General features: G+C 47.9%; 1 protein-coding gene across 1 annotated transcript in view; it reads right to left on the bottom strand.

The window, feature by feature from the left end:
* The window catches only part of LOC119969955 (otogelin-like protein), a 199,464-nt gene extending 191,896 nt beyond the window's left edge, over positions 1 to 7,568 (bottom strand). Inside the window, exons 1-2 of the mRNA XM_038803921.1 lie at positions 7,539 to 7,568; positions 4,893 to 4,987 (exon numbers count right to left, since the gene is read on the bottom strand). Of these exons, the coding sequence (XP_038659849.1) occupies positions 4,893 to 4,987; positions 7,539 to 7,568 (125 nt within the window). The remainder of the gene's footprint in view (positions 1 to 4,892; positions 4,988 to 7,538) is intronic.
* Between the last annotated feature and the right edge of the window lie 5,431 nt (positions 7,569 to 12,999).

Here is a 12,999-nt window from a genome sequence, read left to right as displayed (position 1 = left end):
CCTGGTGGCCAGGATCCTCACCAGCAACTTAGCGTCAACATTGAGGAGCGAGACAGGCCTGTATGATCCACACTGCAAGGGGTCCTTATCCCACTTCAGGATCAGAGAGATCAGTGCCCGCGACATTGTCGGGGGCAAAGCCCCCCCTCCCATGCCTCATTGAAGGCTCGCACCAACAGGGGGCCCACCAGATCCGCATACTTTTTATAAAATTCCACCGGGAACCCGTCCGGCCCCGGCGCCTTACCTGACTGCATTTGTCCAATCCCCCTGACTAGCTCCTCCAACTCTATCGGCGCCCCCAGCCCCTCTACCAGTTCCTCTTGAACCTTGGGAAACATAGCCCGTTCATGAAGCTCTCCATCCCCCCTCTCCCCATCAGAGGTTCCGACCGGTGCAGTTCCTCGTAGAAGTCCCTAAAGACCCCATTTACTTCTGTCCTCTTCTGCACTACATTCCCACCCTTATCCGTCACTCCACCAATTTCCCTAGCTGCATCTCGCCTACAGAGCTGATGCGCCAACATCCTGCTCGCCTTCTCCCCATACTCATATACCGCGCCCTGCACCCTCCTCCACTGTGTCTCCGCCTTTCTGGTGGTCAACATGTCAAATTTGGCCTGCAAACTACGCCGTTCTCCCAGCAACCCCTCTTCCGGTGCCTCCTCGTATCTCCTGTCCACATCCAGGAGCTCCCCCACCAGTCTCTCCCTCTCCTTCCTCTCCCTCCTTTCCCTATGGGCCCGGATGGAGATAAGCTCCCCCCGGATCACTGCTTTCAGAGCCTCCCAGACCATCCCCACCCGGACCTCCCCCGTGTCGTTGGTATCAAGATACCCCTCAATACTTCCCCGGACCCTCCTACACACCTCCTCATCAGCCAGCATCCCCACATCCAGGCGCCAGAGCGGGCGCTGGTCCCGCGCCTCCCCCATCTCCAGATCAACCCAGTGCGGAGCATGGTCTGAAATCGCTATGGCCGAGTACGCGGCATCCTGCACCTTCGGGATCAATCCCCTGCTCAGGACGAAAAAATCTATTCGGGAATAAACCCTATGGACATGAGAGAAAAAGGAATACTCCCGCGCTCTCGGCCTCCCAAACCTCCAGGGATCCACCTCTCCCATCTGGTCCATGAATCCCCTCAGCACGTTGGCCGCCGTCGGTCTCCTACCCGTCCTTGAACTGGACCGGTCCAATGGGGGATCCAGCACTGTGTTAAAGTCTCCCCCCATGATCAGCCTCCAGATCCGGGATGCGGCCCAACAATCGCCTCATGAAGCCGGCATCATCCCAATTCGGGGCACATACATTAACCAGCACCACCTTCTCTCCCTGCAGCCTACCCTTCACCATAATATATCTGCCCTCCTTGTCTGGCACCACCTCAGCCGCCTCGAACGCCACCCTCTTCCCCACCAGAATCGGCACCCCCCCGGTTCTTCGCGTCCAATCCTGAGTGAAAAACCTGCCCCACCCACCCCTCCCTCAGACGAACCTGGTCTGCCACCTTCAAGTGGGTCTCCTGGAGCATAGCCACGTCCGCCTTCAGCCCCTTCAGATGAGAAAATATCCTAGTTCTCTTAACCGGCTCATTCAGCGCCCTCACGTTCCAGGTAATCAGCCGGATCAGAGGGCAACCCGCCCCCCTCCCTCGCCGGCTAGCCATAGCTTATTAACTGCTCGCCCCAGGCCAGCTCACCCCGCCCGACCCATTCCCCATGGCGATAACGCCTCTCCTCTACCCCCCCGGCCCACACCAACTCCTTCCTGGACATTCTAGCAGCAACCCGGTATCCCCCCCCCCCCCCACCCCACCCCCAGGCTAGGACCCCTCCTAGCCGCGACGCACTCTCCAACACTTCAACAAGGTCGCCTCTTAATCTTCTCTGCTCCAAGGAGAACAAGCTCAAATGCTCCAATCTTTGTTCCAATAACTTACATTGTACCCTTCAGTTATTACTTCCACCAGTCATTTCTCTTTTCTCCTCACTCTTGCTTCATTTTGTCTCTCTCCCCTTCAGTGGTAAATCACTCTCTTCTCCTTCATTTCTGTATATTATTCCTATTCCATTTCCTTCTGTCTTTGCTTTCCACTTAATTTGTGACTCTTATTCACCTTCATTTCTGCTATCTATTATCCCCCCTTTTGCTTCTGTTTTTGTTCTTTCATTTCTACTTATCCCACTTGCTATTTCTGTTTCATTCCCACCCCAATTCACTTTGTTTTCGTCTTCCTCTCCTCGTTCACTTTCACAGAATTGGCAGTGCAGAAGGAGGCCATTCGGCCCATCGAATCTGCACCGGCTCTTGGAAAGAGCACCCTACCCAAGCCCACACCTCCACCCTATCCCCGTAACCCAGTAACCCCAACCCAACACTAAGGCAATTTTGGACACTAAGGGCAATTTATCCACCTAACCTGCATATCTTTGGACTGTGGGAGGAAACCGGAGCACCTGGAGGAAACCCATGCAGACATGGGGAGAATGTGCAGACTTCGCACAGACAGTGACCCAAGCCAGAATCGAACCTGGGACCCTGGAGCTGTGAAGCAATTGTGCTATCCACAATGCTACCGTGCTGTCCTTAAGAACAAATGAACCTACACTCCATCATTCTACCGTAATCCATGTACCTATCCAATAGCCACTTGAAGGTCCCTAATGTTTCCGACTCAACTACTTCCACAGGCAGTGCATTCCATCTGCAAATTTAGCAACAGTGCCTTCAGTACCTTCTTCCAGATCATTAATGTATATTGTGAAAAGTTGTGGTCCCAGCACAGACCCCTGAGATACACCACTAGTCACCGGCTGCCATCCTGAAAAAGACCCCTTTATCCCCACTCTGCCTTCTGCCAGTCAGCCAATCCTCTATCCATGCCAGAATCTTACCCTTAACACCAAACTTATTTAACAATCTCCTATGCTGCTCCTTGTCAAAGGCCTTCTGGAAATCTAAATAAATCACGTCCACCAGTCGGACTACGAGGAGAGGTTGAGTAGACTGGGACTGTACTTGTTGGAATTTAGAAGGATGTGGGGAGATCTTATAGAAACTTATAAAATTATGAAGGGAATAGATAGGATAGATGTGGGCAGGTTGTTTCCACCGGTTTGTGAAAGTAGAACTAGGGGGCATAGCCTTAAAATAAGGGGAAGTAGATTTAGGACTGAGCTTAGGAGGAACCAAAGGGTTGTCAATTTATGGAATTTCTTGCCCAGTGAAGCAGTTGAGGCTCCTTCATAGATATTTTTGAAGAATAAAGGAATAAAGGGTTATGGTGTTCGGGCCGGAAAGTGGAGCTGAGTCCACAAAAGATCATCACTGTATGGCGGAGCAGGCTCGCAGTAGTGTTCAATTCTGGTTGCCACACTACCAGAAGGATGTGGAGGCTTTAGAGAGGGTGCAGAAGAGATTTACCAGGATGTTGCCTGGTATGGAGGGCATTAGCTATGAGGAGAGGTTGAATAAACTCGGTTTGTTCTCACTGGAACGACAGAGGTTGAGGGGCGACCTGATAGAGGTCTACAAAATTATGAGGGGCATAGACACGGTGAATAGTCAGAGACTTTTTCCCATGGTAGAGGGGTCAATTACTAGGGGGCATAGGTTTAAGGTGTGAGGGGCAAGGTTTAGAGGAGATGTACCAGGCAAGTTTTTTTACACAGAGGGTAGTGGGTGCCTGGAACTCGCTGCTGGAGGAGGTGGTGGAAGCAGGGACGATAGTGACATTTAAGGGGCATCTTGATAAATACATGAATAGGATTGGAATAGAGGGATACGGACCCCGGAAGTGTAGAAGATATTAGTTTAGACAGGCAGCATGGTCGGCGCAGGCTTGGAGGGCCGAAGGGCCTGTTCCTGTGCTGTACCTTTCTTTGTCCTCTGTTCTTTGTCATTAGCAATTTGTACAAGATGCTTCTCATATGATTATGTTGGATTTAACAAATGGGTGGCATGGTAGTACAGTGGTTAGCACTGTTGCTTCACAGCACCAGGGTCCCAGGTTCGATACCCGGCTTGGGTCACTGTCTGTGTAGAGTCTGCACGTTCTGCCCATGACTGTGAAGGTTTTCTCCCACAGTCCTGAAAGACGTGCTGTTAGGTGAATTGGACTTTCTGAATTCTCCCTCTGTGTACCCGAACAGGCGCCGGAATGTGGTGATGAAGGACTTTTCACAGTAACTTCATTGCAGTGTTAATGTAAGCCTGCTTGTGACAATAAAAGATTATTATTATCACCCTTTGATAAATTGGGAACTTTCACCCGAGTCACAAGTTGTTGGTTCTTTGCTCACACCAGAGCAGTAATGAGGAAATGCTGTCTTTCAGATAAGCTATTAAATCCAGGTCCATTTACGCTCTCAGACCACATCGTACTACTCGAAGAAAAGCAGGGCAGCTCTATCTTGTGTCTTAGCAAGCATTTCCCCCTTACTACCATCACTGCAACAGATTATCTAGTTAATTATCTCAATTCTGTTTGTGGAGCTTTGTTGTGTGCAAATTTGGCTCATGTGTTTCCCTACATTACAACAGTAGTGACAGGGGCTGGTGTAGCTCACTGCGCTAAATCGCTGGCTTTTAAAGCAGACCAAGCAGGCCAGCAGCACGGTTCGATTCCCGTACCAGCCTCCCCGGACAGGCGCCGGAATGTGGCGATAAGGGGCTTTTCACAGTAACTTCATTGAAGCCTACTCGTGACAATAAGCCATTTTCATTTTCATTTCATTTTTCATTTAAAAGGAATTAATTTGTTGTGTAGCATTCTGGGATGCCCTGCGGTCGTGAAGGGTGCAATTCTCAATGTAAGTTATTTTTAAAGTTTACTCTATTAGCTATGGACATTTCATTTGCCATTCCTGGTTGAACTGTCATGAAGCTCACCAGCAAACATCGTTCCTGCAGGCTCGCTGTAGAATGTTCAATAGTTTCAAAGAGCAGTCGAGATGCCTCCGTTTGTCTATGCAATTCTTTGCAAGCTGAAATTAAAAAATTATGATTCTGAGATATTAAATTTCTATGCACAGAGTTCAGCCATGTAACTTTACAACTCTAAAATCGGAGATGTAGTTCAAATAGCAGATCTGATAAGATCTGAACAGACCCTCCAGTTTAATTTCCTAAAATGTCCAAAAGTGTCAACAGTCTAATATTAATGGACCAAATATTCAGAAGAAAATATGTGTGTTTGTCAAAGAAGATATATTGATACCAGCTTTAAGAATTTCACTTTCCTATTTTGGCTGCCTAATTTGCCATTGCTGTGACAAAAAAGGCTTGAGCACTACACATTTCATCAGTGGTTCAGTTAAATTATCTTGAACGGGCAAAGATTTTAACCTTTGTGATCCATACATGTTTCCTCTCGACGTTCTATTCCAATGCTCCCCTGCCTGGCCTCCCAGCTTCGTCTTCTTTACTCATTCACAGGGTCGATGAAGGCCTCACTGGCAAGGCCAGCATTTATTGCCATCCCTATACAATTGAGTGGCTTGCTTGGCCATTTGAGACGGCACTTAATAGTCACAATGCAATAGAGTCCCTTATACACCAAATCAGGTGCACTAAAGACTTTCGTGAACCAGATGGATTTTAATGACAATTCTGTAGTTTCAAGGTCTCCATTACTGACACTGGCTTCTTTCTCAATTTATTTAATTAAACAAATTCAAATTTCTCAGTGTGGTGATATGCCTGTAGATAATATCACATGTCCTCAGCAGTGTGACCTCCCACCAGCAGGTGGCGTCAGATGTAAGTCAGGTGACATCCAGCGACCGCCAGAAGGTTCTAACGTGTACATGAGGACAGTCGTGCATAAGGGTAATTCCAGGAAAGTGTAATGTAACTCTATGATAACTTGGTCTGTATCTGATTGTTACTGTATCACATGGACATTCATAAATCCTAGTTCCGGCCAAGTCACCAGCAATTCTGTAAATTCATTGCGAGACAAGATCATAGAAGACCACATGGTATCAGAGTGCTGAAGATTTGAAGATAACATCGGCAGAGACGAGGGGCGGGTCAGAGAATCGCCGGGGGGGGGGGGGGGGGGGGGGGGGGAGGGTGGAGCGTGAATCCCGTCCCGCCGCTCCGACGCCGGCTGCCAAATTCTCCGTCGCTGGTTTTCGGTGGGGGGGGGGGATCACGCTGCGCCGGTTGGGGGCCGTTGTCAGCGCCCCCCCCCCCCCCCCCCCCCCCAGCAATTCTCCAGGCCCCGATGGACCGAGCGGCCGCCCGTTTTCGGCCAGTCCCGCCAGCGTGGCTTGGAAATGGTCCATCCTGGCGGGACCTGGCTTGGAGGGTGGCTAGCGGAGTCCTCGGGTGGGGGGGGGGGGGGGGGGGGGATCCGGCAGCGGTGGGGGGTGCCCACAGTGGCCTGGCCTGTGATCGAGGCCCACCAATCTGCGGGCTGGCCTGTGCCATGGGGGCACTCTTTCTTTCCGCACCGGCCTCTATAAGGCTCCGCCATGGCTGGCATGGAGAAGAAACCGCCTGAGCATGTGCAGGAAACATGCCGGCGGTTCTGCCCATGTGCCAACTCACGCTGGCCAATGGCGGCCCTTCGCCGCCCAATGGCACAGCACCAACCCCGCCAGCGCCGGCCTAGCCCTCGGAAGTGCGGAGGATTCGGCAACTTCCAGGCGGCCTGACACTGGAGTGGTTTGCGCCGCTCTTGCCGCCGGCATTGGCCCGTCCCGCTAATTGCGGGAGAAACCCGGCCGAGGTTAAAATTCGGCTGAAGAACTGGTGAACTGTGACCATGGCCGACTCGACGCAGTAAAAGACACTGAAGCTCGAGATCGAAGGTTTGAAGGTAACCCACCAGCTACAGGTATCGGGTAACATAGATGAAAACTGTCATGTCTTCAAGCAGAAGTTTAAGCTCTATGTTTCTGCCCTTGGCTTGCGGACTCTGCCTAACAAAAGGTGAATTGCATTGCTGCTCATGGTGGCAGGTCCACATGCAATTGAACTGTATAATACTTTTTCTTTTGACAATGAGGAGGAGAGCAAGCGATAAGATGAAGTAATTAGGTACTTTGATCGACTTGCTCCCCCAAAACGAATGAGACAATCGAGAGACACATGATCCGTACGCGTATCCAAATTGTATTTGGTATATCAAATATCAAATGATAAGCTATGTGAGTGGTTCCTGTGGGAACTTGATTTGGTACTGGAACTAAGTGATAAAGATTTGCCAGACAAGTGAGTAAGCTGCACAGCAAATCAGCACACTCTGCTCGAAGCATGTTGGCGCCAACATAAAGGAAGACACTAGCGCCATTAGCACTGTAATGCACATCATAAAGAAACGTGGTCTCAGTGTGGGCTGCCATTTTAAGTGAACGACAGGAGCCGCTATCTTATGCGAAAAATGTGGCACTCGACATGGCCCACGGCAATGTCCAGCCTTTGGAAAAGTCTGTTCCAGGTGTGGCCATGTTGGACATTTTGCGAAACAGTGTTTTTCACGTCCGACAATGGACCAAATAAGATCAGTAAACATGGTTGATGAGATACCTCCAGATGAACAGTTTTCATCGATCTCATTGCAACCAGGGGCCAGGTGATTCAGACTCAAAAAGATGAAGATATAATTTCAAAAAAGAACAAAATTAATAAGATCACACCGGAAACTATCAAAACCAGATGGAAAACGATGGTGTTCCTAAATCACTCAGTCCTACGCTGTGACCTTGACATTGGAATGAGGGTGAACCTCCTCAGTCGGTCTGCTTTGCCCAAGCTGAACATGCAGCTGAAATTTGTTGATCGCCCGGGACTGCCGGTACACTACGGTACGAGAAAGATGGAGACTTTTGGTGAATGTGAACTTGAGCTTAGCCTGCACGACATGATGTACATGTTATCGTTTTATACTGTGGACATGAAAATTGAGTCCATCATAGGAGCGGATTCATTTGAATCCCTGAACCGCTGAACTTAGTTGAGCGACTGTACATCCCAGAAGACAGGTGGCCAGCCGAATACTACAAATCCCTGCAAGATTGGCTACAGGAATAGTGCCAGAGGACTGGAGGGTAGCAAATGTGGTCCCTTTGTTCAAGAAGGGGAGTAGAGATAACCCCAGTAACTATAGGCCGGTGAGCCTCACGTCTGTTGTGGGTAAAGTCTTGGAGAGGATTATAAGAGATACGATTTATAATCATCTAGATAGGAATAATATGATTTAGGGATAGTCAGCATGGTTTTGTGAAGGGTAGGTCATGCCTCACAAACCTTATCGAGTTCTTTGAGAAGGTGACTGAACAGGTAGACGAGGGTAGAGCAGTTGATGTGGTGTATATGGATTTCAGTAAAGCGTTTGATAAGGTTCCCCACGGTCGGCTATTGCAGAAAATACGGAGGCTAGGGATTGAGGGTGATTTAGAGATGTGGATCAGAAATTGGCTAGTTGAAAGAAGACAGAGAGTGGTGGTTGATGGCAAATGTTCAGAATGGAGTTCAGTTACGAGTGGCGTACCACAAGGATCTGTTCTGGGGCCGTTGCTGTTTGTCATTTTTATAAATGACCTAGAGGAGGGCACAGAAGGTTGGGTGAGTAAATTTGCAGACGACACTAAAGTCGGTGGAGTTGTAGACAGTGTGGAAGGATGTTGCAGGTTACAGAGGGACATAGATAAGCTGCAGAGCTGGGCTGAGAGGTGGCAAATGGAGATTAATGTAGAGAAGTGTGAGGTGATTCACTTTGGAAAGAATAACAGGAATGCGGAATATTTGGCTAATGGTAAAATTCTTGGCAGTGTGGATGAGCAGAGGGATCTCGGTGTCCATGTACATAGATCCCTGAAAGTTGCCACCCAGGTTGATAGGGTTGTGAAGAAGGCCTATGGTGTGTTGGCCTTTATTGGTAGAGGGATTGAGTTCCGGAGCCATGAGGTCATGTTGCAGCTGTACAAAACTCTAGTACGGCCGCATTTGGAGTATTGCGTACAGTTCTGGTCGCCTCATTATAGGAAGGACGTGGAAGCTTTGGAACGGGTGCAGAGGAGATTTACCAGGATGTTGCCTGGTATGGAGGGAAAATCTTATGAGGAAAGGCTGATGGACTTGAGGTTATTTTCGTTAGAGAGAAGAAGGTTAAGAGGTGACTTAATAGAGGCATACAAAATGATCAGAGGGTAAGATAGGGTGGACAGTGAGAGCCTTCTCCCGCTGGTGGAGGTGGCTAGCACGAGGGGACATAGCCATAAATTGAGTGGTAATAGATATAGGACAGAGGTCAGAGGTAGGTTTTTTACGCAAAGAGTGGTGAGGCCGTGGAATGCCCTACCTGCAACAGTAGTGAACTCGCCAACATTGAGGGCATTTAAAAGTTTATTGGATAAGCATATGGATGATAATGGCATAGTGTAGGTTAGATGGCCTTTAGTTTTTGACTTCCCATGTCGGTGCAACATCGTGGGCCGAAGGGCCTGTACTGCGCTGTATCGTTCTATGTTCTATGTTCTATGTAAGATATAATAGCGCAGTTATTCGATCAGGATTCAGCAGAAATCCAGGCAGAGGATCAGACAAAGAGATAGAAGAACTGAAGAGAATTCCAGGTTTCTGCTTAACAGTCTTCAAAAAGGTGTATGTACTCAGTGTATGATATGGCAGCATGATATAGGAGCCCATATCAAAGCATCTACAAGCTGTGAATGTTAAATGTCCAGACCAGAGCATGAAAAGCTTCATTCTGGAGTTTAGGTTCAAGCCCAATGAGTATTTTACAAATGGGGTGATTATGAAAGTATACCGGATGGAATCGTGGCCTGACAAGCTTGAATCTTCATTCCTTGCCAAACTAGAAATCATGGAGTGCACAGGCTGCAAGATCGACTGGAAGAAAGGAAAAAATGTCATGCCGAAATCAATTAAAACCAAGCCGAAGCTTGATTGAAGTGCTCGCAGAACAGAACTTGAAAACTGTACCAAATGACTCATTCTTTAATTTCTTCAGTCCTCCTGAAGTTCCACATCATGGAATGTTAAATAATGAGCTTTGGAAAAGGGTCATCTGGACTCAGAACGTTCGCACTTTTCTCTCCCCAGTAGGGGCTGGTTTAGCACACTGGGCTAAATCGCTGGCTTTTAAAGCAGACCAAGGCAGGCCAGCAGCACGGTTCAATTCCCGTACCAGCCTCCCCGAACAGGCACCGAAACAGGCGCCGCAAAACCCGATGCTGACTTTGAAATTGGCTGCCTCCTGAGCTGACACATAATTCTGTGTGCAATGTTGGATTTTACAGGAGAAATCATTGCAGACGATGCTGAATCCGATGATGAAGACTACAAAGATATATGTGATGTCTGCGAAGATGATGTGGAAAGCAAAGGCATGGAAGGTGACCCAGCTGAAGATGAATATGAAATCTATTTTGCAGAAGCAATGGCGAACTTGATGAAGAGGCCCGGGAAGCACTGCTCCAGTGGCTTGGTGGGAGTGACGAGGTGGTCACAAGGGACGCCCAGGCCGCACTGGACACTGGGTAGAGAGAGAGCTCTGAGATGGTGCACTCCAAAATAAAAAGTGAGATGGCAGTGGCTGATACCTCGGAGGAACAGCTCTTGCACGAACTAGTCACAGATGACATTGTAACAATCTTGGAGAAGCTTGCTCCAGAGAAACTTGGTGAAATGTTTCAAGCCTCTGAAATGGTTCTGGTAGTCAACTCCCTGATCCTCGAGCTGACTTCGCTGGAAGGTCAGTTGGAGGAGCTGATGACCATATCACTATGTAGCCCGTCGGTTGGCACATATATACGAGGGCAAGACCAGGATGATCCATCGCCTGGATTGTCAGGGCCAGAGAGCGGTTGTATCATCATTGCCAATGAAGAGGAGCCGTTAATCATGTTTCCAACAAACCAAGCAGGGACAACACCTGATGTTATGGATGTTACTTCCACTCAGGCACCAGAGAGCGAGGCTTTCCAATCTTCAGATGAGGGCGCAGAATTTAGCGTGGTTATGGAATCCCAGGAGGCACTCCGGCGCCAACTGAGGTCCCAACTAAGGATGCGCACACTTCTATGCACAGAGTGCAGACCAGCACTAAAACAGGGGTTGCCAAATACAAGCATAAAAAGAAAAGAATTCCTCAGATGGTCATTAAAATGAAAAAGAGGAAGGGAGAAGAGTGCGGGAGCTAGCGCATCCCACCTGACAAATGCAAAAGAGAAGATGTCGATGTTGTGATTGACAAGCCAGAGACAGAAGAAACAGGGAACATACAATGAAGCAGCAAACAGTGTCCTGGGAAGAAACAAACGAAGAAGAAGCTGGCGGCACACATGTGGCCATTAAGGAGACATGCTTTCAAAAGGCACAGTGTTCAAAGGAAATGAAGCAAGATACCGGCATATAAACCAGTCTTCAAAAAGGCTGGCAATAGCCCAAGTGATCACAGGTGCGATCCCGTGAGGGAGACACAATGAGCTGTTCGAAAGGAACAGACACTGACCAGGCACATCAGGTCTATGGACACCCTAGTTAAATCCGTTTGTTTATGCAAATTTATCAATGTATAAAGTAAATACAGTAATCATGTTTGTGCACAAACATCACTATCTCCTAAGGAGGGTGGATGTGGTGATATGCCTGATAATAATATTACATGTACTCAGCAGTGTGACCTCTGACCAGCAGGTGGCATCAGATATAAGTCAGGTGACATCCGGCTACCGCTAGAAGGTTGTAAGGTGTACATGAGGGCAGTCGTGCATAAGGGTAGTTCCAGGAGAGTCTAATGTAACTCTATGATAACTTGGTCTGTATCTGATTGTTATCTTACCACATGTATATTAATAAACCCTAGATCTGGCTAAGTCACCAGCGGTTCCGTAGATATATTGCGAGGCAAGATCACGGAACACAACACTCAGCTGTTGTGGCAAGATGTAAACTCACATCTGCTCGGCCTCTTGATTACTGGTCTCCGAACCATCTACTATAACTCCGAGCCACTGTCAACTTTAGCTCATATAAAACTCTGCAAGTAGCTATCTCCTGCATGCTCACTTTAACTCCTGTTCAACCTCGGTTTTAAAATTCTCATTCTTGTTTTCAAATGCTTTTGGCCACCAATATCTCTGTAATCTTCTCCAGCCCTAAAACCTTGTGTTTCTCCAAATACAACCTCTTGCATATCTCAATTTCATTGCACCACCATAGGTATCCGTCTCGGTCCAAAGATCTGAAATTTCCTCCCTAACCCTCTTACATTCTCAACCTCTCTACTTTAATAGGCATCTTAAAATTTTGTTGACCAAGCTTTTGGTTATTGCCTTTCAATCTCTTCATGTGGTTCAGTGCCAGATTTTGTTTGATAATGCTCAACAGAAGTCTTGGGTTGCCTCATTAAAGGTTTTGGACAATAGTGGAGCAATTAAAATCAGAGATGCACAAGAGGTCAGAATTGAAGGATTGCAGAAGGCCATAGACGGTGGCAGGGAAATCAAATCAAACCAAGTGGCAGGACTGTAGCGGTCAGACAGAGAGGGGAGCACATGCAGGTCAAGCAGATTGGGGAATGACAGATCATGTACGACACCCTATGCTGCTCTTGCTCATGTATTTGCTTTGTTTGGCCCCTTGTTCTGCACTGTAACCAATCACTGTTCGTCGATGTACCATTTGTCAATGTTCTCTGTTTTGTCTCCGATGTACGTACTGTGTACGTTCCCTCGGCCGCAGAAAAATACTTTTCACTGTACTTCGGTACATGTGACAATAAATCAAATCAAAATCAAAGGACTGACATGAAAGGTGAAAAATAGGGAGTAAAGTGGAAATAACAAAAGTCAAGGAATAGGCTGATGGACGTGTCCTGTAGCGAAATCGGAGAATCTTGCGAGAAGGCTGTAGATGCATTTCCCGACAATGTAAATCCAATATGTCGATGTGAGCTGCATCTCCCTTGTCGAACATCTGGAACTTAATTTCAGTAAAATAACAACTCATTACTGGAATCATC

This window comes from Scyliorhinus canicula, chromosome 8 (genome assembly GCF_902713615.1).
Source record: "Scyliorhinus canicula chromosome 8, sScyCan1.1, whole genome shotgun sequence".
NCBI classification, from domain to species: domain Eukaryota; kingdom Metazoa; phylum Chordata; class Chondrichthyes; order Carcharhiniformes; family Scyliorhinidae; genus Scyliorhinus; species Scyliorhinus canicula.
Note: the sequence above shows the minus strand (reverse complement) of the source record. Positions and strands in the feature narration are given on the sequence as shown.